At 40.1% G+C, this 27,386-nt stretch overlaps 1 protein-coding gene across 1 annotated transcript in view; it reads right to left on the bottom strand.

The window, feature by feature from the left end:
* Positions 1-11,681: 11,681 nt before the first annotated feature.
* Positions 11,682-27,386, bottom strand: part of SDHAF3 (succinate dehydrogenase complex assembly factor 3) — an 86,054-nt gene continuing 70,349 nt past the window's right edge. Inside the window, exon 2 of the mRNA XM_043462664.1 lies at positions 11,682-12,854. Within this exon, the coding sequence (XP_043318599.1) occupies positions 12,651-12,854 (204 nt within the window). The 3' untranslated portion in view covers positions 11,682-12,650. The remainder of the gene's footprint in view (positions 12,855-27,386) is intronic.

The raw sequence follows: 27,386 nt of genomic DNA, 5'->3' as shown, positions 1-27,386 counted from the left end.
AGGTATATAGCACTGAATTCTATTATTTCTTTGCTAAAACAGCACGAGTTAATCTTAAAATTTGTACAAAAATGATACATCTGTTAAAGCTCATGATAATTGCCAACTGAACCCAGCATTTCTGTATGTTTCTGTCAGATATCCAGAACACAAAATTAGTTGGAACAAGTGAGATTCTGTTTCAAATTCACTAATCTGGAGTGCCAAAATGTATTTCTAAATAATTTCTGAGAATGAAAGGATGAAAAATGACATTAGACTAGATAAACTTACCATCTTCAAAGTCAATAATTGTGTATAAATCTAACTAACATGACAAAGATCCTCTAGTCTTTTCTCTACCAGGTCTCTCAATGAAAGAACAAAATTAGAAACCAAAGAGGAAATGCAAACAACCCCAAGTGGTGTTCACTGCAAAGCCAAGTTTATTTGAAACGTATCAATATAAAATGGTGCCAGGGCTAGAAAGCAAAGACCTTTACAACAGATGAATTAAAGCAGTGAGTGCAGACACAGAGCTAACACTTTATTTCTCTCACAAACGGGTAAGTTCTTACATCACCATTTTGACCAACTTCATGAAATGTTATGAATACATCAAAATTGTGGCGAGTTGGTTTATGCTAAAAGAAAGAGGGGAGCTAACTAAGCTGAAGGAAAGAAAACTTGTGGTTGCTTCTTAATTGAAATAAAATAATTATTTCCCTGCTTTATTGGTTTTATTTAATCATGGACTGTTGTTTTTGTAAAGCAGTAAAACTCAATCTCAGAAATTCGTCAAAATTTCCTAGAGGGCATTTAAAAACTCTAACACCATAGTCAATGGTGAAATGCTCTTTAAACAAAGGCCCACTATGCTGGGTATTGGGCAGGGAAGGAGGTTATTGATATCTTCTTCAACGATCTTACCTTTTTTCTATGACCTTAAGCAAATGTCTCCAAAAGTCTTTCCGTTTATTTAGAGATTTTTGATTATTTCTCTCTTTCCTTTGCTGTTATTTTGAACAATAGCTATCTTTCCCACTTCCAAAGTTTTTACTAGTTTAAAAAATGAAAGAGATATACCACATATACAGGAGAATGTATAAAACATAATTAAAGAATAATGATAATATTCACATGCACATCTCCCAGTCAAAACATAAAACACTGCCTCCCAGGACCACAGAAGACCCCACGGGTCCATTCCTAGTCACACAACCTTGATCCCATGCAAATAATCATTCTCCCAGTTTTTATGACTTGTTTACCTGCTTTTGTTGACAATTTTACCATTAATATCTGCATCTCTTACAACTTTCATTTGGCCTGCTTTTGAACTTGTACAAATGAACTCATACTATATGTATTGTATCCGACTTCTTTCCATTAGTATTATGAGAAGGTATACAGTTCAGTTTCATTTCTACATGACTATACCATAACTTCTTCTCCATTCTATTGCTGAAGGACATTAGGACTGTTTCTAACTTGTAGTTGCTAAAATAATTCTCACTTCACATGAACATTCTTGTATAGCATCCTAATCTTCCACAAGTATATGCAGGAGTGGTTTTGTTGGTGGTAAAGTAATATTAATAACAATAGGACTAGCAAGTAACAATGATAGCAAACACTTTATAGTGTTTATTATTTTCCAGGTACTCTTCTGAGTAGTTCACATAGATTAACTCACTTAACCCTCACAAAAATCTTAGAGGGCAAAAACTGATTCTTGCAGGAAGGGGCTAGGGTTCTTGCAGGAAGGGGCTAGGGTAGGAGAGACAAAAATCTTACTCTTTTTATGTATAAAGTCATATGCTCAAGGTCACAGAACTAGAAAGATGGGAATCAAGTCCATATAGTAGGCAGTAAAGTCTTTACTCAATTACCACATCATAATGCAACAGTAAGCATAGACTGTAGCAAGGAAAGGACAGTCGCTCAGTCGTGTCTGAGTCTGTGCAACTCCATGGCTGTAGCCTACCAGGCTCCTCCATCCATGGAATTTTCCAGGCAAGAGTGCTTGAGTGGGTTGCCATTACTACAAACATCTTCAAACTTGTAAGAGAATGTCAAAATGTTTTCCAAAGAGGTTATACTCCCATTAGTAGGATAAGAGAGTTTCCATTACTTCCTATCTTTGACAGCACTTGTTATTTGTCAACTTCCTTATTTTAATCTGGAAGTTGTGTGATGTAGTATCACTGATTTATATTTTCATTTCTCTATTACAAATGAGGCAAAGGATATCTTTTATGTTTACTGATCACGCGGGTTTCCTATTTGTGAATTTCTTGTTCAAGTTTTTTTGCCTATTTTCTATTGGATTTTACATCTTTCTCACTGACATGTAGGAATTTAGATGTTCTGAATATTATTTCTTTAGCTGTTATCTGAGGTGCAACCATTTCTTCATACTCTGAGGCTTGCATTTGCACTCTTTACTCCTTTTAATGAAAAAAAAAAAAAAAGTAACATGGATTTTGTTCCAATCACTATGCTACCAACTTATATATTATTCTTGTGTTTTTAAATCCCTCAGTTCTTAACCCCAGGGAACATCATTACTATTCCATATGGTAAATGTTCCTTTAGGTTAATCTATATAACAATCTTGGTCCTTTATTCCTTCTTTCATCATCTTTCTATATACTATATAAAGCATTTCCTTTAATAAGAACGAACCTGCAGGGGGCAACCATGCTCACGCTTTGCCGTCTGAAACTGTATTCAACCATCATTCTTGAGATAAATTTGCTGAGTGTAGAATTTTAAGTTGAAAATTATTTTTCTCTCATACATTGTAGATAGATATCCAACTGGTTTCTGGCTTCCACTGCTGCTCTTGAGAAGTCAGCTAAAGAAGGTCTAGCTGACGCTGCTCCGGAGGTTATACACGACTTCTGTTTAGCTGCTTTCACAACTTTTTGTCTTTAGCATCCTACTGTTTCACTACTGTTTACCCAAGTGAGCATTTCATCTTTATCCTACTTGGGATAAATCTGTGGACTGATATTTTTCATTGATTTAAAAATTCTCACCAGTTATTTCTTCAAATATTGCTTCTGCCCCATTTATCTATTTAAGACTATTATCAGCCAGACATTAGACCCTTTAGCTTTATTCTCCACTTTCATTTTCAAGTTTCTCTTCAGTGTCACATCCTGGATCACTTCTGTTCTACTTTCTACTCACTGGTTCTCCTTTCAGGCCCATCTAATCCTGAGTTAAACCTCCTCATTGGCTTATTTTTAATTTTAATTCTATTTTCCATTTCTTGAATTTCTACTTGGTTCTTTTTCACATATGCTAAGTCAGTTTTTATAATTCCTTGTTCCCTGTAGATATTTTAAAACTTGATTTTTATTTTTTAAACATATGAACACAGATGTTTTGTACTATACGTGTGCTAATTCCAAAGTTGTTTTCTTGTGGTCTTTGCTGCCTTTCATTCATGATGCTAAGTCTCTTCCTTACGGACTTTGTTAAACTTAAAAGGAATTCACTTCCTAGGAAAACTGTGAACCTAGCATCCTCCAAAGATTTGTCTACATCTGCCAGGTATTCATTCTGGGGCTACTAAATTCACAGCTTAAGTTGTTTTAGCACCCAGACAATTTGAATTTGGGGTGACCAATTCTGCAGCAACACTGGAGCTGGTTCACTTCTGGCTCACTCTTACCTTGAGGGTGTAGTCCTTAGGGGCTGGCTCTCCCCATCTCTGGTGAGCTGTACATTTTGTCTTCTGCCTACTGGGTTCGAAAGGACCATCAAAACCAAAGCTGAAATTCACCCTTGGGGCAAAAGAGGCTTCAGCAGTTTCACTTAGATATTGACCTTATAATAATGTAATCTCTTAGGATACTGCCAACTCTAAATGCTTCTCAAAAATGCTTTTATATTCTGCCTAAAAGTTCATTTTCATGAGAACTGTTCAGATTGACAAAGTCTGCCACAGTACTGAAAAGTAAATCTAACATCTTTGTTGAAAATATTCTCTATTTCATAGCATCCTTCCCATGCTTATTAATGTCAAGAAATTTCCCATGTCCTTAAAAACCCTTTGTAAACCTAAATTTAAATTCTTCAATTATCAAGTAATTACAACTCAATCTTTTGACATGTGGGAAATTTTTGTTCTCAAATTTTGACTCTTTTAAACATGTTCTTAGAATTGGTGTTTAAATCAAAAACTTTGTCCAGGATAGGATTTTTCCCCCCTTAGGATAGGATTCTAGAAAGAGTTACTAGGTCCAAAAAGGTATGATAATTTTTAGTTATCAATACACATTGCCAATTGATTTCCACGGCGGAGAGGAGCTACCCCACGTCCAACGTAAGGAGCAGCGGCTGTGCTGTGCTGGAGCAGCTGTGAAGAGATACCCCACGTCCAAGGTAAGAGAAACCCAAGAAAGACAGTAGGCACTGAGAGAGGACATCAGAGGGCAGACAGACTGAAACCACAATCACAGAAAACTAGCCAATCTGATCACAGGACCACAGCCTTGTCTAACTCAATGAAACTAAGCCATGCCGTGTGGGGCCACCCAAGATGGACAGGTCATGGTGGAGAGGTCTGACAGAACGGGGTCCACTGGAGAAGGGAATGGCAAACCACTTCAGTCTTCTTGCCTTGAGAACCCCATGAACAGTATGAAAAGGCAAAAAGATAGGACACTGAAAATTGAACTCCCCAGGTCAGCAGGTTCCCAATACATCACTGGAGATCAGTGGAGAAATAACTCCAGAAGGAATGAAGGGATGGAGCCAAAGCAAAAACAACACCCAGCTGTGGATGTGACTGGTGACAGGGGCAAGGTGCAATGCTGTAAAGAGCAATATTGCATAGCAACCTGGAACGTTAGGTCCATGAATCAAGGCAAATTGGAAGTGGTCAAACAGGAGATGGCAAGAGTGAACGTCAACATTCTAGGAATTGGCAAACTAAGATGGACTGGAATGGATAAATTTAACTCAGATGACCATTATATCTACTACTGTGAGCAGGAGTCCCTTAGAAGAAATGGAGTAGCCATCATGGTCAATGAAAGAGTCTGAAATGCAATACTTGGATGCAATCTCAAAAACGACGGAATGATCTCTGTTCGTTTCCAAGGCAAACCATTCAATATCACAGTAATCCAAGTCTACACCCCGAACAGTAACACTGAAGAAGCCGAAGTTGAATGGTTCTATGAAGACCTACAAGACCTTTTGGAACTAACACCCAAAAAAGATGTCCTTTTCATTACAGGGGACTGGAATGCAAAAATAGGAAGTCAAGAAACACATGGAGTAACAGGCCCATTTGGCCTTGGAGTACAGAATGAAGCAGGGCAAAGGCTAATAGAGTTCTGCCAAGAGAACGCACTGGTCATAGCAAACACCCTCTTCCAACAACACAAGAGAAGACTCTGCACATGGATATCACCAGATGGTCGTACTGAAATCAGATTGATTATATTCTTTGCAGCCAAAGATGGAGAAGCCCTATACAGTCAGCAAAAACAAGACCAGGAGCTGACTGTGGCTCAGATCATGAACTCCTTATTGCCAAATTCAAACTGAAATTGGAGAAAATCACTAGACCACTCAGGTATGACCTAAATCAAATCCCTAGCAAATGTGGAATTATACAGTGGAAGTGAGAAATAGATTTAAGGGACTAGATCTGATAGACAGAGAGCCTGATGAACTACGGACAGAGGTTCATGAGATTGTACAGGAGACAGGGATCAAGACCATCCCCATGGAAAAGAAATGCAAAAAAGCAAAACGGCTGTCTGAGGAGGCCTTACAAATAGCTGTGAAAAGAAGAGAAGCCAAAAAGCAAAGGAGAAAAGGAAAGATATTCCCATTGAATGCAGAGTTCCAGAGAATAGCAAGGAGAGATAAGAAAGCCTTCCTCAGTGATCAATGCAAAGAAACAGAAGAAAACAATAGAATGGGAAAGATTAGAGATCTCTTCAAGATAATTAGAGGTACCAAGGGAATATTTCATGCAAAGATGGGCTAAATAAAGGACAGAAATGGTAGGGACCTAACAAAAGCAGAAGATATTAAGAAGAGGTGGCAAGAATACACAGAACTGTACAAAAAAGATCTTCACAACCCAGATAATCACAACTGTGTGATCACTCACCTAGAGCCAGGCATCCTGGAATGTGAAGTCAAGTGGGCCTGAGGAAGCATCACTACGAACAAAGCTAGTGGAGGTGATGCAATTCCAGTTGAGCTATTTAAAATCCTGGAAGTTGATGCTGTGAAAGTGCTGCATTCAATATGCCAGCAAATTTGGAAAACTCAGCAGTGGCCACAGGACCGGAAAAGGTCAGTTTTCATTCCAATCCCAAAGAAAGGCAATGCCAAAGAATGCTCAAACTACCACACAATTGCACTCATCTCACACACTAGTAAAGTAATGCTCAAGATTCTCCAAGCTGGGCTTCAACAGTGCATGAACTATGAGCTTCCAGATGTCCAACCTGGATTTAGAAAAGGCAGAGGAACCAGAGATCAAATTGCCAACATCTGCTGGATCATCAAAAAAGCAAGAGAGTTCCAGAAAAACATCTATTCCTGCTTTATTGACTATGCCAAAGCCTTTGACTGTGTGGATCACAATAAACTGTGGAATATCTGAAAGAGATGGGAATACCAGACCACCTGACCTGCCTCTTGAGAAACCTGTATGCAGGTCAGGAAGCAACAGTTAGAACTGGACATGGAACAACAGACTGGTTCCAAATAGGAAAAGGAGTATGTCAAGACTGTATATTGTCACCCTGCTTATTTAACTTATATGCAGAGTACATCATGAGAAACGCTGGGCTGGAAGAAACACAAGCTGGAATCAAGATTGCCAGGAGAAATATCAATAACCTCACATATGCAGATGACACCACCCTTATGGCAGAAAGTGAAGAGGAACTAAAAAGCCTCTCGATGAAAGTGAAAGAGAGTGAAAAAGTTGGCTTAAAGCTCAACATTCAGAAAACTAAGATCATGGCATCCAGTCCCATTATTTCATGGCAAATAGATGGGGAAACAGTGGCTGACTTTATTTTTTTGGGCTCCAGAATCAGTGCAGATGGTGATTGCAGCCATGAAATTAAAAGACGCTTCCTCCCTGGAAGGAAAGTTTTGACCAACCTAGACAGCATATTAAAAAGGAGAGACATTACTTTGCCAACAAAGGTCCGTCTAGTCAAGGCTATGGTGTTTCCAGGAGTCATGTATGGATGTGAGAGTTGGACTATAAAGAAAGCTGAGTGCTGAAGAATTGATGCTTTTGAGCTGTGGTGTTGGAGAAAACTCTTGAGAGTCCCTTGGACTGCAAAGAGATCCAACCAGTCCATCTTAAAGGAGATCAGTCCTGGGTGTTCATTGGAAGGACTGATGCTGAAGCTGAAACTCCAACACTTGGGCCACCTGATGCGAAGAGCTGACTCATCTGAAAAGCCCCTGATGCTGGGAAAGATTGAGGGCAGGAGGAGAAGGGGACGACAGAGGATGAGATGGTTGGATGGCATCACCGACTCAATGGATTTGGGTAGACTCTGGGAGTTGGTGATGGACAAGGAGGCCTGGCGTGCTGTGGTTCATGGGGTCGCAAAGAGTCGGACACGACTGAGCAACTGAACTGAACCTGTGTTAGCTTCCCCTCAACCATCACCACCATGGTAGGAGGCTAACTGTACCATTTTCCGATCAGATTTGCATGTCAATAAGGCAATGTTTACAGCCACATAGAGAATATATTAAGAAGTAGGCCAAAGACAAGGAAACTACATGTAAGTTACTATAGGAAAAAAAAAATTCTAAGTCTAAAATCTCAGGTAGAGAAAAAGTAACGATTTTAAAATTAGTATTTTTCCTATATAACAAAACATAGGGATTTAAAGGAACTCTCATTTACGTAACTTACACTTGGCAGTCTGGGCTGGCGGCATCAGCCAGGCAGTCCTTCACACATTCCTGGCTGTGGTCTGGCTGGTGCACGATGGCTCTGCCTCTGCTCCACATGCTCCACAGCCTAGAGCCTAAGATTCCCTAATGTCACACTGCCCACATTCTTTCTAGCAAATCAAGAAACAAGACCAGTTCCAGGTTTAGGAGATTGTAAAATGGATGGAATTCCCGATGGGAGGAGCTGCAAAGTCACAGTGCAAAGCCCATGGGTACCAGGAACGATAGAGAACTACAGCTATTTTGCAATCCACCACCTTGGAGTTGTCAGAACTGAATAATGAGGAGGAGAACTCCAGGCAAATCGTGAAGATCGAGGCTAAGTTACAGAATTCTGGACTGAGTACACGTTAATATCATTCATTCCCTGAGGAGGGAAGAAAATAAGTTTAGTTTTAAATATGCGGTGGAAATGCCAAACAGAATTTCAAACACAGATCTGGAGCTCAGAAATGAGGTTTAGGTTGGTGCTATAGATTTGAGTATAGCTAATACCTGAATATATCTGTATAAAGTGGGAGTCCTAAACATGAAATCCCAGAGAAGACCACTATTTTAAAAAAGAGAAAAACCACCTAAAGGAGAGTTGGGCAGTATACAAACCAGGCAGTAGTGATCCAAAAGCAGGAGAGAGTAAATAACATTCTCAAGTCTCACAGGGTAACATATCAATCTTACACTGATTAATACACTATTAATTCTGGCAAGTGAGCGGTTACCTTGGTGGAGCAGCAGATGAGGGAAAAGCAGACAATGACATCAAGGGTATTGCTACATGGCCAAAGTGAGAGATCACAGAAACTGGGGCAGATTGGGATGGAAATGAAGGTAATAAAGGAATGACAGTGAACAAATTGAGTGGTAAGAAGCCTAATGAGTTCAGTTACAGACCATTCTCCAACCCTGCTGATTTCATCAGTTTGCACGTACACATACATGAAACAGAATTCCACAGCAGTTTCAGAACCCAGTTCAAACAGCTCAGTAGGTATTAAAGGCCTAACAATTTAGCACCTGTTGGACTCCACAGCTTCTCCAATATTGTAATCATACCGAACATTTTCTGTCACTAGATTTTGTGTGGTATTTGCTTTTCTCACAGCAATTGCTGAAGCCCAAGCTTACAAAGATACGTCATCCAAAAGCACGCTGCAATACAACAGTAAAACTGTGAGCTACCTCAAGCAAGTAACTGTGTGATATCCAATAAACAGAGCTGTGATCTCCTGAAAGATCTGACATCCCCTGTAACCCCTCTGCAGGCTCTCTGTGGCGCCCTGGGGGTCAGAGCTCACAGTGTGGGAACCACAGCCCTGTCCCCTACCCCTGCTTTATTTTTCTTCATGAGTCTTACCACCTACCTATTTTGTGCATTTCGTTCCTCTCCTTTAGGATGTAGATTCCGTAGGGACAGACATTTTGTCTTTGACAAGTGTTCTCTTCCAGTCTCTAAAATGATGCCTGGCATATGAAGGTTCTCAATAGGTATTTATTTATTTTTAATTGAAGGATAATTGCTTTACACTATTGTGTTGGTTCCTACCAAACATCAACAAGAATCAGCCACAGGTTCACCCATGTCCCCTCCCACTTGACCCCCCCCCCCATCCCACCCCTCTAGGTTGCCGAGCCCCAGCCGGACTTCCGTGAGTCACTGGCATCTGCTCCACACATGGTCATGTGGCTTCCTTGTTCCTCTCTCCTTCCTCCCTGCCAGCCACGTCCAGAAGTCTGTTCTCCATGTCTGTCTCCACTGCTGCTCTGCACACAGGTTCAGGAGGACAACAGATATTTGTTGAAAGAATGGCCAGGTACAGTAGGAGAAAAAATCTGATCACTTTAAAGAGCAATGACAAAAGCACGGAATGCTGCAATTAATAACTTCAAAACTGAAGCATTATTCAGTCTTGAATAAAGCAATTTTAAGTGTAGCCAAGAAAATGGGTGGCTGCATTAGTGAAACCAACAGAGAATCATCTGGTTACTGGTAAGTCGGCCACATGGATTAATACTAAGGTCACCAAAATGATGGCAAGACATGAGATGAAGAGGTATGAGTCAGGAACCAAAGAACAAGAAAAACGAAGTGTAACCAAACTGAAAATAGTGCTATACGGTTTTGAGGGAGCAGTGTATGTTTATGATGGAACAGCATTCCTCAATGCAGTTGAGATTTAAACTTCAGGGTAAGAGTTTTATCTTGTTCACTGTTTATTCCTAGAGCCTGTTATAATGTAAAGACTAATTACGCTTATGTTATGAGGAAAGCCTCACCCATCCATCTACAGACTGACTCCAAGAGAGATGGAAGAAAGGACTGAGGGACCTGGCAGCTACAAATGTACATTTTAAAATATCACTCTGTAGGTGGTCACAGAGGATGTAGAGAAAATGATTAGCAGTAAGTTCTTAATATTCCAAGTAAGACAGGTGAAAGTTTGGATGAACGAGGACAAGACAGCAACACAGAGCAAATAGAATTAATTTTTTAAAAAGCTGATATAAACAACTGCATCTGAAAATAATCACTTAAATCTCAGAGTAAACATACATAATTAAATATCCAAGTCATTTTAGTGTGTAATATATTTTTAAAATTCATAAGCATTTTAGAATGTGAATGGGATTTTCATTTGATTTTTTTCAGTTTATACATCAACTTAAGTGTAAGAAAAAAAAATAATGAAAGTGTTTTTATCTCCCCATGAACTAGGCCATGAGATTCTCCAGGTAACTACAAATTATTTCAGGGGTCATCTGTTACATTGTATAATCTATTAGACAAATGATAATATGTAAAATACTGAATTCTAAAGCTACTTTTTAACCTTTCATTGTAAATAAACAATGACTCAGGGAGAAGGAACACTTAAATGAGTAATCTTATGTATTATTAAAAGCAGAAATGATGAAGTGTTCAGGATAGCAATGAATTTAAATAATAACCTTGTAGGACTTTAGGTCACCATCTTTCATGAAAACACCAAACTCACAACTGACTGCTGAACCACCACTGACAAATTAGATTTGAATTCACCCCCAAAGACTTTCTGTACCCACAGACAAAAAAAGAAGTCACAGTGAGATGAGGAGGGGCACTTTCACAACATAATCAAATCCCATACCTGCTGGCGGGCAACTCGTATCTGGAAAATAATGACATCACAGATGCTCTCCCACAGGAGTGAGGGTTCCGGGCCCCACGGCAGGCTCCCCAGCCTCCGGGGTCTGTCACTGGGGGGAGGAGCCCCACAGGACTGCAGGAAACGGAGACTCCACTCTGGGAAGGCGCACACGAGGTTCCACGCGCACTGGGACCCAGGGTGGAGCCGCGGCTCCACAGGCGCCTGGGCCAGACCGACCTGCTGCTCCTGAGGCTCTCTGTGGCTCAGGCGGGGGCGGCCCCAGGAGATACCTGCTGGTGTGAGCTCTCCTGGAGGTCGCCATTGCGACACCGAGACCTGGCCCCACCCGAGAGGATAAACACAAGGAGGAACACACCAAGATACATATTAATATCTGATTAAAAATTAACGACAGAGAGAGAATATTAAAAGCAACAAGGGAAAAGCAACGATTAACATCTAAGGGAATCCCCATAAAGTTATCAGTTGATTTTTCAGCTGAAACTCTGCAGGCCAGAAGGGGGTGGCATGATATATTTATTTAAAGTAATGAAAGGGAAAAACCTACAACTAATAATACTCTACCCAGCAAAGCTCTCGTTCAGATTTGACAGAGAAAACAGAAGTTTTATAGACAATCAAGAGCTAAGAGAATTCAGCACCACTAAACCAGTTTTACAACAAATACTAAAGAACTTCTCTATAGACAGAAAAGAAAAGGCTACAACTAGAAATAAGAAAATTACAAATGGGAAAGCTCACCCATAAAGGCAAACATACAGTAAAAGCAGGCAATCATCCACACACAAACATCAAAACCAGTGACTGTGAGAAGAGAAGAGAATACAAATGCAGGATATTGGAAATGCATTTGAGACCAGCAACTTAAAATATAGACTGCTATATTAAAAATTCATGGTAACCATAAACCAAAAAAAAAAAGACCTACAAAAACAAATTCAAAATAATTAACAAAATGGCAATAAGAACATACATATTTATAATTACCTTAAATCTAAATGGATTAAATGCTCCAACCGAAAAACAGACTGGCTGAATGGATGCAAAAACAAGATCCCTATAAATGCTGTTTACAAGAGACCCACTTCAGATCTAGGGATACTGAATGAAAGTGAGAGGATACTAAAAAGTATTCCATGCAAATAGAAATTAAGTAATGACCTTGGAATTCTGTATCTATCATGATCATGAAATACTTATCTGATATAGCTAGAGCCATGAGACTAATGCTTAAACATGAATAGCATTAAAACAAATTTACATATAAGATTTTGGGGAAAATTTCACAAGCTTGTGCAGTTTAGAACCATTCTTTCTTACGTAGTCCAAAACACAAATCCTATCCAGCAACTGTTACTACTTCAATAAATGTAGTTTCATCCACTCATGATCCTGATCTGTATATTACAGACAACATTCAAAATATCCCCAAAAAGAATATTTCATTAACACCAGGCATTTTCAAATCTAAAAGCTTAAGAAACAAATTTTAAAAACCAATGATAGTTAAAGGGCTCTGAACTTGAAATCCTTTCTTAAATGTTATTGTGTAGACTAAAACTTTGGTTTCCTAGACTCAGTAATATTAAATTGCCTGTTGGGTTTAGTGGCTTCTTGCATCAGTTCCTGCAATTGTCCAATCTGTTCATCACGAAAGTCATCAAGTTTTTCTTCTGGTAGGGAGATTCCAAAACATGCTTTTTCAGTTGAATTTTGTCTGTTTTCATTAGCTTGTTGCCACAGCACTGCTGCATATGCCTAGTAAAAAGAAAAAAAAAATGAAGGTTATAGATATTAAAACAAGATCTGTATTCATTCATTTAACATTGAAGGACTTAATTCTACCACTGAGTCTTATGCATTTGCAAAATCAGACATGAACAATATATAGCTGTGTCTTCACTACTCAGTGATAATTTCAAATACCCTGTATCTTATTATTAGCATTTTAAGAATTTTACCAAAGTCCTGAATCTGAAAATCTAGAAGGTTCAAAGGGAGTAGGAGTGGTCCATGAGTAGGCTTCAGGAGCATGCATAAACTACCCAAAAATCATATGCAAAATGGTATGTACACAAAAACACACAGTTCCCAGGAATAAACTTCATCACATTTTCAAATCGGGAACCATGGGTCTTTATAGGCTTAAAAGTGAGTCTTGAAATTCTTAAGGTTCATTCCTCTGTCTTCAATTTAAACACCAATTTAAATCACATTTAGAAACTTTTCAAACTTTAAGCGTTCAATATTTAACAAACATCTTTCTCAGAAAAAAAAAAAAATTCTACATTTTTCACACTGTAATTTTTCTCTCATTCAGTCAACTTGATATTACAACCACCATTGCTCAGCGCAGATTAACAGCAGATTCTCACTCTAAAACCAATATTATCATCAGGCAGGAAGTAACAGTGCACAAAGGTTAAAAAGTCACGTGCCCCCTCTGGGTGAGTCAACAAATTAGTGAACTCTGAATAATGCTGCTATTTTATCTGGTTTAAGACAATTAAATTGCTTATAGCTGCTGGATTACCAGCATCACCAAAGAAACCTTCATTTTAATTCCAGGTATTTCAAATAAAACCTTTACCTGAATTGGAAATATCTTCTTCATGTTTTATAGAAATCCATTAATATAATAACAAAAAAAGACTGTACACATCCTGAAAGTGAAAGTGTTAGTCATGCAGTCATGTCCAACTCTTTGTGACCCCATGGACCATAGCCCACCAGGCTCCTCTGAACATGGAATTCTCCAGGCAAGAATACTGCAGTGGGTTGCCATTCCCTCCTCCAGAGGATCTTCCCAACCCAGGGATCAAACCTGGGTCTTAAACTTTGCAGGCAGATTCTTTACCATCTGAGCCACCATGGAAGCATTCTAGGGCTTTATAAATCCCACTTCTAAGTATATGCCCCAGAGCAGAGTTTCTTAACCTCGGTACTATTTACAAATTGTGTAATTTGGATCATACTTGTAGCTGGGTGGGTGGGAATCTGCTCCACCACTGCAGCATTTAGCAGCACCTCTGGTCTCTCCACCTGCTAGGTGCCTGTAGCGCTCCTCCTCAGTCTTGATAGTCAAAAATGTCTCCAAACACTGCCAAATGTTCTCTTGCAGACTAAACTGCCCAGGTTGAGAACTACTCTCCTAACGACACTTTCCAACACATGGACAAGTATCAAACAAAGAATGTTCATTATGGCATTGTTTATAAAAGCAAAACACTAGAAACAATTCAATTGTACTTCAACAGAAGAAAGGACAAGTGTTTAGACACTTCTTTATAATCCATTATGTGAATTAAATGTCTGTATTGACCTGATTAACTCTCTAAAGTAATCAGAATCCAAAGAGCAAGTTTTTTAAAAAGTTATTCATTTGTAGAAATGGAAAAACCAAAACTCAAATTCATATGAAAATGTGAAGCCTTGAATAGCCAAGACAATCTTGAAAAAGAACAAAGTTGGAGTATTCAGTTCTCAATTTTAAAACTTACTACAAAGTTACACTAAATAATCAAAATAGTGTGATACTGGCTTTAGGGTAGATATATAGACCAATGGAATAGAACTGAGAGTTCAGAAATAAACCCTTACACATATGGTAAACTGACTTCTGACAAAGGCATCAAGTCCATCAATGGGGGGAAAGAATATCTCTTCAACAGATAATGCTGGGAAAACTGGATTTCCACATGCAAAGGAGTAAAGCTGCATCCCTACCTCCTGCAAATATACAGAAATTAACGCTGTAAGATGGATGAAGAACATAAACAAACGAGCTAAAACCACAAAACTCCTAGAAAAAAATGGGTAAATTTTCATGACCTTGGATTTGGCAGTGGAGTCTAAAATATGATACCAAAAGCATAAATGAAGAAAGAAAAGCTAGATAAATTGGATTCATCAAAATAAAAACTTTTGTGCGTCAGAAGACGCTCAAAGTGGAAAAACTACAGAACGGGAAAAAACATTTGCAAATCATGTCTGATATGCATTTAATAACCAGAATATATAAAGAATTCCTACAAGTCAACAATAAAAAGACCACTCAAAAAATGGGCAGAAAACTTGAATAGACATTTCTCCAGACACACATAAACCATCAACAAGAACATGAAAAGACACTCAACATAGTCATTAGAGACACAAAAATCAAAATCACAGTGAGACACCACTTCATACCCACTAGGATGACTATAATAATAAATAAATAAAAGGAAAATACATGTCGGTGAGAATCTGAAGAAATTGGAAACTTGTAATTACTCGTAGGAATATAAAATAGTACAGCCACTGTGGAAAACAGTTTGGCAGTTCTTCAAGAAGTTGAAGAATTACCATACAATCCAGCACTATTTATAGGTATATACCCTAAATAAATGAAAGCAGGAACTCGAACAGACACTTTTACATCCATATTCATTACAGCATCCATTATTTACAACAGCAAGTATGTGGCAACAACCCAGGTGGATATCAACAGACAAATGGATACATAAAACATATCCATACAATGGGACAGTATTCAGGCTTAAAAAGAGTTCTGATACATTCTACAACATGGATGAAACTTGAAAACACCATGCTAAAACTGAAATAAGCCAGACACAAAAGAACAAATATTGCAGGATTCACTCAGGTGAAATACGTAGAATAGGGAGTTTTATTGAGACAGAAAGTACATTAGAGGTTACCAGAGGGTGGGGGAGAGGGAGTGGGGATGTACTGCTTTTGGGACACAGAGTCACTATTTGGATAAGAAAAAGTTCCGGGTAAAGACAGTGAGAACTGATGAACAAGACTGTAAACTCAATTAAGGCCCCTGAATGTACACTTAAAAGGCTAAAAGGCAAATTTTAAATGTATTTTTACCACACTAGAAAGAAAAGTTATGCAAGGAGTTCTTCCATTAACAGTGAGGAGTGCCTTCTATCAGACCAACCCTCCTGCAGGTAACATGAAGTCCAGACGAAATACAATCAAACAGCAATCCAAAGACGCTGGAGAGCAACCAGTCAGAAAGTAGAAAGGATCTGACAGAATGGAGAACGGCAGAGAACACTGGGTCAGACTGCCATTTATATGACTTTTTTCCTGAGGGAAGATGCCAGTTGGTACTGCAAGGTGACTGAGGACTCACAGCAGTGTGGGAGAACAGCAGGAGTTGAAAAATGAGAAAGGGAAATCTCAGAAAAAGAACCGCAAAAGAAGAACCCCAAATTCTACAAATAAATAGCCAAAATCTCTAGCTAACCCCTTAACTACGCATGTTCAAGACAAAGCTCAGCTAAGGCAAAAAAGAACTAACGTAATTCTTAACTGGTTCCTGTCAAGGAGTGAACACAGAACTTGGAAACCGAGTTCCACCAAGTTAACTGCTTGATGAAACGAAACTCAACACACTTTGAAAGAATATAGTGGAAGAATGTCTCTACAATATACATATGATCAACAATGTCCAGAAAAACATCCAAAATCACAAGAAACATGAAGAAACAGAAAATGTGACCGATAATCAAGGGAAAAAACAATGCCTGAAATGATTCAGACATTAAAATTAGCTGCAAAGGATTCTAAAGTAGCTATTATAAATATGTTTAAATACATAAAAGAAAATATGGTCATAATAAATTCACAGATGAGAAATCTCAGCAGAAAGTAAGAAACTATAAGAACCAAATGAACTCTAGAACTCTTAAATGCAGTGTCTGAAACTTAAAAATCTTCACTGAATGTTCAGTTCACTTCAGTCACTCACTCATGTCCGACTCTTTGAGACCCCATGGACTGCAACACGCCAGGCCCCCCTGTCCATCACCAACTCCCGGATATTACTCAAATTCATGTCCATTGAGTCAGTGATGCCATCCAACTATCTCATCCTCTGTCATCCCCTTCTCTTGCCTTCAATCTTTCCCAGCATCACGGTCTTTTCAAATGAGTAGGCTCTTCGCATCAGGCGGTCAAAGTATTGGAATTTCAGCTTCAGCATCAGTCCTTCCAATGAACATTCAGGACTGCTTTCCTTTAGGATAGACTGGTTGGATCTCCTTGCAGTCCAAGGGACTCTCAAGAGTCTTCTCCAACACCACAGTTCAAAAGCATCAATTCTTCGGCACTCAACTTTCTTTATAGTCCAACTCTCACATCCCTACATGACTCCTGGAAACACCATAGTCTTGACTAGACAGATTTTGTTGGCAAAGAAAATGTCTCTGCTTTTTAATATGCTGCCTAGGTTGGTCATATCTTTCCTTTCAAGGAGGAAGCGTCTTTTAATTTCATGGCTGCAATCACCATCTGCACTGATTCTGGAGCCCAAAAAAATAGTCAGCCACTGTTTCCCCATCTATTTGCCATGAAGTGATGGGACCAGATGCCATGATCTTAGTTTTCTGAATGTTGAGCTTTAAGCCAACTTTTTCACTCTCCTCTTTCACTTTCATCAAGAGGCTCTTTAGTTCCTCTTCACTGTCTGCCATAAGGGTGGTGTCATCTGCATATCTGAGGTTATTGATATTTCTCCCGGCAATCTTGATTCCAGCTTGTGCTTCCTCCAGCCCAGCGTTTCTCATGATGTACTCTGCATATAAGTTAAATAAGCGTGGTGACAATATACAGCCTTGAAATACTCCTTTTCCTATTTGAACCCAGTCTGTTGTTCCATGTCCAGTTCTAACTGTTGCTTCCTGACCTGCATACAGATTTCTCAAGAGGCAGGTCAGGTGGTCTGGTATTCCCATCTCTTTCAGAATTTTCCACAGTTTATTGTGATCCACACAGTCAAAGGCTTTGGCATAGTCAATAAAGCAGGAATAGATGTTTTTCTGGAACTCTCTTGCTTTTTCAATGATCCAGCAGATGTTGGAAATATGATCTCTGGTTCCTCTGCCTTTTCTAAAACCAGCTTGAACATCTGGAAGTTCATGGTTCATGTGTTGTTGAAGCCTGGCTTGGAGAATTTTGAGCATTACTTTGCTAGCATGTGAGATGAGTGCGATTGTGTGGTAGTTTGAGCATTCTTTGGCATTGCCTTTCTTTGGGCTTCCCTAGTGGCTCAGACAGTAAAGCGTCTGTCTGCAATGCAGGAGACCCGAGTTCGATCCCTGGATTGGGAAGATCCCCTGGAGAAGGAAATGGCAGCCCACTCCAGTATTCTTGCCTGGAAAATTCCATGGACCGCGGAGCCTGGTAGGCTACCCTCCATGGGGTCGCAAAGAGCCGGACATGACTGAGCAACTTCACTTCACTTCTTTGGGACTGGAATGAAAACCTTTTCCTGTCCTGTGACCACTGCTGAGTTTTCCAAATTTGCTGGCATATTGAGTGCAGCACTTTCACAGAACATCTTTTAGGATTTGAAATAGGTCAACTAGAATTCTATCACCTCCACTAGTTTTGTTCGTAGTGATGCTTTCTAAGGCCCACCTGACTTCACATTCCAGGATGTCTGGCTCTAGGTGAGTGAGCACACCATCATGATTATCCGGGTCATGAAGATTTTTTTTGCACAGTTCTTCTGTGTATTCTTGCCACCTCTTATTAACATCTTCTGTTTCTGTTAGGGCCATACCATTTCTGTCCTTTATTGAGCCCATCTTTGCGTGACATGTTCCCTTGGTATCTCTAATTTTCTTGAAGAGATCTCTAGTCTTTCCCATTCTATTGTTTCCTCTATTTCTTTGCATTGATCGCTGAGGAAGGCTTTCTTATCTCTCCTTGCTATTCTTTGGAACTCTGCATTCAAATGGAAATATCTTTCCTTTTCTCCTTTGCTTTTGGCTTCTCTTCTTTTCACAGCTATTTTTAAGGCCTCCTCAGACAGCCGTTTTGCTTTTTTGCATTTCTTTTCCATGGGGATGGTCTTGATCCCTGTCTCCTGTACAATCTCATGAACCTCTGTCCATAGTTCATCAGGCTCTCTGTCTATCAGATCTAGTCCCTTAAATCTATTTCTCACTTCCACTGTATTATTCCACATTTGTTAGAGATTTGATTTAGGTTATACCTGAATGGTCTAGTGATTTTCTCCAATTTCAGTTTGAATTTGGCAATAAGGAGTTCATGATCTGAGCCACAGTCAGCTCCTGGTCTTGTTTTTGCTGACTGTATAGAGCTTCTCCATCTTTGGCTGCAAAGAATATAATCAATCTGATTTCAGTGTCGACCATCTGGTGATGTCCATGTGTAGAGTCTTCTCTTGTGTTGGAAGAGGGTGTTTGCTATGACCAGTGCGTTCTCTCGGCAGAACTCTATTAGCCTTTGCCCTGCTTCATTCTGTACTCCAAGGCCAAATTTGCCTGTTACTCCAGCTGTTTCTTGACTTCCTACTTTTGCATTCCAGCCCCCTATAATGAAAAGGATATCTTTTTTGGGTGTTAGTTCCAAAAGGTCTTGTAGGTCTTCATATAACCATTCAACTTCAGCTTCTTCAGCATTACTGGTTGGGGCACAGAGTTGGATTACTGTGATATTGAGTGGTTTGCCTTGGAAACTAACAGAGATCATTCTGTTTTTGAGACTGCACCCAAGTACTGCATGTCAGACTCTTTTGTTGACTATGGTGGCTACTCCATTTTTTCTAAGGGATTCTTTCCCACAGCAGTAGATATAATGGTCATCTGAGTTAAATTCACCCATTCCAGTCCATTTTAGTTTGCTGATTCCTAAGATGTCTACCTTCACTCTTGCCATCTCCTGTTTGACCACTTCCAATTTGCCTTGATTCATGGACCTAACATTCCAGGTTCCTATGAAATATTGCTCTTTACAGCATTGGACCTTGCCCCTATCACCAGTCACGTCCACTATCGGGTGTTGTTTTTGCTCTGGCTCCGTCTCTTCATTCTTTCTGGAGTTATTTCTCCACTGATCTCCAGTAGCATATTGGGCACCTACCGACCTGGGGAGGGTCTTCCCTTGTGGCTCAGAGGTTAAAGTGTCTGCCTCCAATGCGGGAGACCTGGGTTCCATCCCTGGGTCGGGAAGGTCCCCTGGAGAAGGAAATGGTAACCCCACTCCAGTATTCTTGTCTGGAGAATCCCATGGACAGAGGAGCCTGGTGGGTTACAGTCCACGAGGTCGCAAAGAGTCAGACACAACTGAGCGACTTCACTGACTTACTGACCTGGGGAGTTTATCTTTCAGTGTCCTATCTTTTTGCCTTTTCATACTGTTCATGGGGTTCTCAAGGAAGGAATACTGAAGTGGTTTGCCATTCCCTTCTCCAGTGGACCACATTTTGTCAGAACTCCCCACCATAACCCGTCCATCTTGGGTGGTCCTACACGGCATGGCTCATAGTTTCATTGAGTTAGACAAGGCTGTGGTCCATGTGATTAGATTGGTTAGTTTTCTGTGACTGTGGCTTTCAGTCTTATGGAGAAGGATAAGAGGCTTAAGAAAGCTTCCTGATGGGAGAGACTGACTGAGGGGGAAACTGGGTCTTGTTCTGATGAGCTGGGAGCCACGCTCAGTAAATCTTTAATCCAATTTTCTGTTGATGGGTGGAGCTGTGTTCCCTCCCTGCTATTGACCTGGGGCTAAACTATAGTGGAGGTGATGAAGATTATATAATGGTGACCTCAAAAGATCCCATGCATGTACTGCTACAGTCCTTGCCCCCAACCCTGCAGCAGGCCACCACAGACCCAGGCCTTTGCCGGAGACTCCCGGACACCCACAGACAAGTCTCCTGTTGTTTATACACTGAATGTTATACATTATCACTGAACGTTAATAGCATACTAGCATTGAGACAAGATCCAATGAACTTGAAAGTATAACAGTAGAAGTTGTCCAGTCTGAAAAGTTATTAAAAAATGAACTTAACATCAATTATCTTATTATCAAAAAAACCATATGCTTAAGTGGAATCCTACAAGAAAATGAGGAAAAAATTTTTGTGGAAAATGAATCTCTGAAATATAAGTGTATACGTTCATAAAGCTTCAGTTCAGTTCACTTGCTCAGTTGTGTCCGACTCTTTGCGACCCCATGAATTGCAGCACGCCAGGCCTCCCTGTCCATCACCAACTCCCGGAGTTTACTCACACTCATACCCATTGAGCTTAGCAAGCTCCAAACAAGACAGATCCAAATGAAGACACACCCAGGCATATAATAGTCAGAGTGCTGCAAAGGATCCATGAAATAAAAATCATAAAGAAATTTATAAACAGTATGACCACATGTATAGAAAATACATATTCTTTGTAGATACATACATAAGCTCAAAATAATGAAAACAAGTATGGAAACAGATACCAAAGTCAGGATACTGATTTCCTCCTTCCTTATTCTGTAGAGGCAAAGACTGGGATAAAGTTTTAGCTGTACTTTTAGCATTTGATTTGCTTTTTAAAAGGCTAACCTAAAGCAAATACTGTAAAATGTCAGTATTAAGACTGGGTGGTGGTTACACACATGTATATTATATAATTTTCTTCTTCCTATATGTTTTGGAATTTTTCCTAATTTTACACTTGGTAATTTAAAAATGTAAAATACCAGAATATTTTCACTGGGGTATAATTTATAATAAGATAACAAACTAATGCTTGTCTAAAATTTTTTTAATTTTAACTGGAGGATAATTGTTTAACATTCTTGTGTTGGTTTCTGCGTTACAACATGAAGCAGCCACGTGTGCATGCTAAGTCACTTTGGTCGTGTCTGACTCTTTGCAACCCTATGGGACTGTAGCCCACCAGGCTCCTCTGTCCATGGGATTCTGGAGTAGGTTGCCGTCCCTCCTCCAGGGGAGCTTCCAGACCCAGGGATCGAACCCACGTCTCCTGTGGCTCTGCACTGCCATAAGTATGTCCCCTCCCTCTTGAACCTCCTTCCCCCCCTTCCGAACCCCCGCCCCCAATCCCACCCCTCTAGGTTGTCACAGAGCACCGGGCTGAGCCCCTGTGATACACAGCAACTTCCCACTACCTGTCTTACACATGGTTATGTATATATTTCAGTGCAACTCTGTGTTTCTTGAGAAAGGTAGAAATGCATTTCACAAAGAAGTGTGAAGAGGGGGTCCCAGTTAAAGATGATAGGTAACAAAGAAGGCTCCTGAATGCCTCTCTTCCCACAAACACACCAAATCCACAGTTACATATGGAACAATTACCTTTGAAAAAAATCCAGAAACTAGCTGCATGACTCTTACACACTGGATAAATAAGAAAAAAATCCACACTGAAACACTGAGACATCCTCCCCATAAACCCCAACCCAGCCCTGAGGATGTGCAAATAGGTGGGCACCATCTTGGCACACTCCCAGCTTGTCCCACGCTCCCAGGTTATCAGTAACTCCATGAAAGCTCTGTGCACAGGCCTGGTATCCCAGCTTTTGTGGCTGCTGCCAAGACGACATCTCTTGACAACCTGGTTCTGGTGGCCACTTAGGCTTGTTTTCACTGTTTCAGAAGGGCATTAGTAAAAGAGGGAACGGTCGGTAACCATCATCCAGGGCTTCCATGCAGACAGAGTAGACAGAAATGCCCACCTCCCACTCTCCCCTTGAAAGAGATATATCTGCATACTTAAACCCCTGCCTGATGGCCCAAGTTCTAATCAGTCTGCATCGAGGTACTGACTGAGATCCCACTTTGGGACACTGACATGCGTTGGCACACCCCAAGTACCCAGAGCCATTAAGACGCAGAGGGCTCCTTAGACAATCACAAAGGTTTCAGAGACAAAAGACAGGGAAGTTTGAACAATAAGCTTCATCTCCCACACAAGGCCACTCGTTCAGGAGTGGAGGAAGTTAACTGTTTTATCTAATGCACAGAAACCAACATAGAGTCCAAGAAAATGAAGAAACAGGTTCCAAATAAAAAACAAGATAAAACCCCAGGGAAAAAGCCTTATTAATAAAATTGAGATAAGTGATTTACCTTATGAAGAGCTCAAAATGATGACAATAAAGATACTTATCAAGGTCAGGAGAATGATGCATGAATAAAGTGAATTTCAACAAAGAAAAAAATACAAGAAAATACTAAACAGAAATCACAGAGCTGAAGAATACAGTAACAAATGAAAAGCTCCACAGAGAGGTTCAGAAACAGATTAGACGATACAGAGGGAAGAAAAGATGAGTGAACTAACTCTTCAAGAGGACAGTGAAATTCATCCAATCAGAGGAACAAAATAAAAAATAGTGAAGATAGCTTAAGGGACTTATGGCACATCAACTGAATCAATAGTTGCATTACCAGGGATACTTGAAGGAGAAAAGACAGAAAAGGGGGAGAAAGTATATTTAAAGAAATAATGCCTGAAAACTTACCTAACATGGAAAAGAAAACAAATGTCCAGAGCCAGGAATCCCAGAAAGTTCCATAAGATGAATCCAAAGAGACAAAGACACACTATGATTAACTTATTGTCAACTACAAACTGCACCTACCATGGGCACTTGCCATCTACCTCTACAAAGACTAAAAAAGGCCACTGCAGCTGCTGACCTTCAACACCCCTGAAGAGAGTTCAAGGTGGAGGGCAGAAATGAGGCACTCTGTGCTCTGGAAAAGCTGGCAGAACAGGTCTTCACATAGTTAGATAGTTTCAGGAGTCCAATTCTTGCATCTCCTCATATCCAGAAAAGCACTAAATTCCTTCATGATGATGTTTGCTCCTCGTGACTAGGAGAAACCTCTTCTGCAAAAAATATATGCTTGATTACAAGAATTCCCTCTTCACCAAGATCACATACATACTGACCTTCCCCCTACCTCTTTGGAGCAGTTTCTCAGAGCTATCTGAAACGCTGTCTCCTGGGCTATAGTCCTCATATTGCCAGTAAAACTTAACTCGTAACTGTCACATTATGTATTTTTTAAAGTCAGCATTATCAAAAATTAAAGGGCAGAATCTTAAGAGCAACAAAAGAAAAACTGGCTATGTACAAGGGAACACCAAACATAAGACTTTAAGCAGATTTTTCAGCAATAACTTTGACTACGCTGTGTTACTTTCCTCTTGCCTGCAAAGTGCTAAAAGGAAGAGAAAAAAAAAAGTCAACTCATAATATTCTACCCAGCTCAGAATTGAAGGAGAGAGAAAAAGTTTTCCAGAGACATGAAAGCTGAAAGAGTTCATGAGTATTAGATCAGCCTCACAAGAGCTGATAAAAGACCTATCCGGCTGAAACAAAAGGATGCTAATTAATAACAGGAAAACACAGAAACACAAATGTCACTGGTCAAGGTAAGCAGTGTAGTAGTATAGAGTGCTCAGTTGCGTCCGACTCCTTGCAGCCCCATGGACTGTAGCGCGCCAGGTTCCTCTGTCCGTGGAATTCTCCTGGAGCGTGTTGCCATTTCCTTCTCTTGGGGCTCTTCCCAACCCCAAGGGGACTGGGGATTGAAACTGCATGTCTTGTGTCTCCTGCACTGGCAGCTGGATTCTTTACCATCAGTGCCACCAAATTCAGAATACTCTAATGTTATAATGATGGCAGATAAATCAGTTATAAATCTAGTATGAAGTTGAAACACAAAAATATGTAAAAATTATTAATGGTTACAGATGGTAAAATGGTGCAAACTGTGAAATTAAAAATAGAAAACATGGAGTAGAGGAGTGAAAAATGTGGAGTTCTAGTGTGCATTTGATGTTATCAGCTTAAAATAAACTGAAATTAATGTTTCATATAAGCTTCATAGTAAACACAAAGCAAAAATCTATGAGATTTACAAAAGACAAAGGAAATCTAACAATACCACTACAGAAAATCAAATTACAAACGAAGACAGCATGAAAAGAAAGTAACCACAAAACAGAAAACAATTAACAAAGTGTCAATACTAACTCCATATCTATCAATAGTTATTTTAAATGTAAATGAACTGAATTACTCAATCAAAGATACCGAGGGCTGAATGGATTAAAAAATGGACTTAACTATATGCTGCCTACAAGAAACTCAATTCAGCTTTAAGGACACACAAAGACACATGGAAAAAGATATTCCATGCAAGTGGAAACCAAAACAAAGCTAGGGTAGCTATACTTATATCAGATAAGACTGACTTTAAGACAAAGACTAAAAATGACATAAGGAAAGCCATCAAACAAAGAGTCTTTGAGTATAGTGAGAGAAGATGTAGGGGGCTGAACGGTGTCCTCCAAAGATAACAAGTTCTGAAACCAGTGAGTGTTACTTTATACAGTACACAGTCTGCAGATGTATTTAAATTAAGGATCTCTGCACTGAGGAGATTATCCTGGTGGGCTCTAAATATCATCATACATGTTTTTAAAGGAGACAGGCTGAGAGAAATTAGATACACCAGAGGAGAAAGTGTTGTGAACATGGAGACGGGATGGAATGGTATCGCCACAAGTCAAGGAATGCCTCCACCCTCCAGAAGCTAACAGTAGCAAAGTGGATTCTCCCTGAGAACCCTTAGAACCTCCAACATCTTGATTAGGACACACAGCCTCCAGAACTGTGTGAGAGAATAAAATGCCGTTGTTAAGACACCAAGTTGTGCTAATTTGTTACAGTAGTCCCGGGAAACTAATACAGCAGTAAACTACAGAAACACCTCAGGAAAGTTTCGTAACAAGAAAAACCACCCTTCACGCTATGATAACAAATCGTTATCAAAAAGGCAAATTAAGTGTGGCTTGCTAGTTCTGCTTCTCACTAGAGTTTTTGAAAAAGCAGAGGACCTAGAGTACCACGGTACCTAGTCTTATTAGCGATAATAATTAGGAATACTTTGAGAGACTAGTTATGATTTCACTGTACTTTTATTCTTTACCTATGTATTAAACTTGTCTATAGTCTGAAATCAACTGATACCACTGAATTACTGAGAACAAACTAGACAGAATCTTTTATAATATGGGCTTAAAAGATTTAAAAATAAGCTACCAGTGTAATAAAATCACATCAAAAAAATATCAGCAAAATGCTGGCAAAGATTTTTTAATGAATAAACTGTACTGATTTTTTTTTTAACCAGATTTGAGACCTAAAAAACTAAAGGAATAACACAACAAGAGAAATAATCAGATATTATGGCCTCCTGATAGAAGTACCTTCCCTGGTGGCTCAGTCAGTAAAGAATCTGCCTGCAATGCAAGAGACCCAGGTTCAATCCATGGGTTGGGAATATCCCATAGAGAAGGAAATGGCAATCCACGCCAGTATTCCTGCCTGGAAGATTCCATGGACAGAGGAGCTTGGGGGTCACAAGAGTAGGACACAACTTAGTGACTAAACCACCACCTCCTCATGGAAGTACTTAACCACCTACATGAAAATCAGTCTGCACTGAATAAGCCTCTACTTTTAAGACAACTTACAGAATATGTGAAATACCACTCTGGAAATTCAATTAAAGAAACTGACTCTGAAAAGACTAAGACAAATGACCCCAGTCTTAGAGTCAATAAAGAAAAATCAACTTAACAGTGGAGAAACCTAGAAGACTAAGCAAATGATCAAGATTAGCACCACCAGTAGTAAGTGATCCTGAAAGCACCGTGATGCGCTGAGATGCTCCCTTTGTCTCTCCCCTTTAATCTGCAACCACTAAACATCTGCACTCAACAAAGGCACCTCTGCCCAACACACCGTGATGCCAGAGTCTCACACATGTGTACACCTAAGGAGGGCAGACTGGAACACAGGGGAAACAGCCCAGAGGAATACGAAGGCAGCGCCTGCCGTTCCAGCTATTGGTGGCAGCAGCTGAGCCACAGCCCGAGGGAAGCCGGCAGCAGCAGAGGAGGTGGCCAGGTGACCCCAGCCTCCTGGCCGCAGTGGCTCTCACCGTCACAGACAGTAGAGAGCGGCGGCAGAGGGGCCTGTGACTCCATTCCTTCAGGTACGGAGGCACCCGCAGCTCTGACCCCTTGCCCAGAGCAGAGGCCCTGCAAAGACGACAATCCCAGACACAGCAAGGGCAACCTTGCCCCCGCTCCTCCCGCCTGCGGCAGGGCCTGTGGCTTGAGCGCTCCTGGACACAGCAGAAGCAGTCACCATCCCAGTGTCCCAGGTGGCAACGCCGGCAATCCACAGCAGCAACACACCAGTAAGGTCAATGGGCAACACCTATGACAGGTGCAAAGCGCCAAGTCTCAAACATAACCAGAGGCAGCTGAGGTTAAGGAAAACAAAAGGCTTGTGTTATAGTACCACCCACTGGCAAACAAAAGAAAGGGCTCTAATTTCTAATCTGCTGAATCCTTAGAATCAAATTAAAAAAAAAAGAAACCAAACCAAACCAAAAACTACCTCAAGAAGACACACGTTTGCTAC

Source organism: Cervus canadensis, chromosome 3 (genome assembly GCF_019320065.1).
Source record: "Cervus canadensis isolate Bull #8, Minnesota chromosome 3, ASM1932006v1, whole genome shotgun sequence".
NCBI lineage: Eukaryota > Metazoa > Chordata > Mammalia > Artiodactyla > Cervidae > Cervus > Cervus canadensis.
This window is presented reverse-complemented; position numbering and strand designations above follow the sequence as displayed.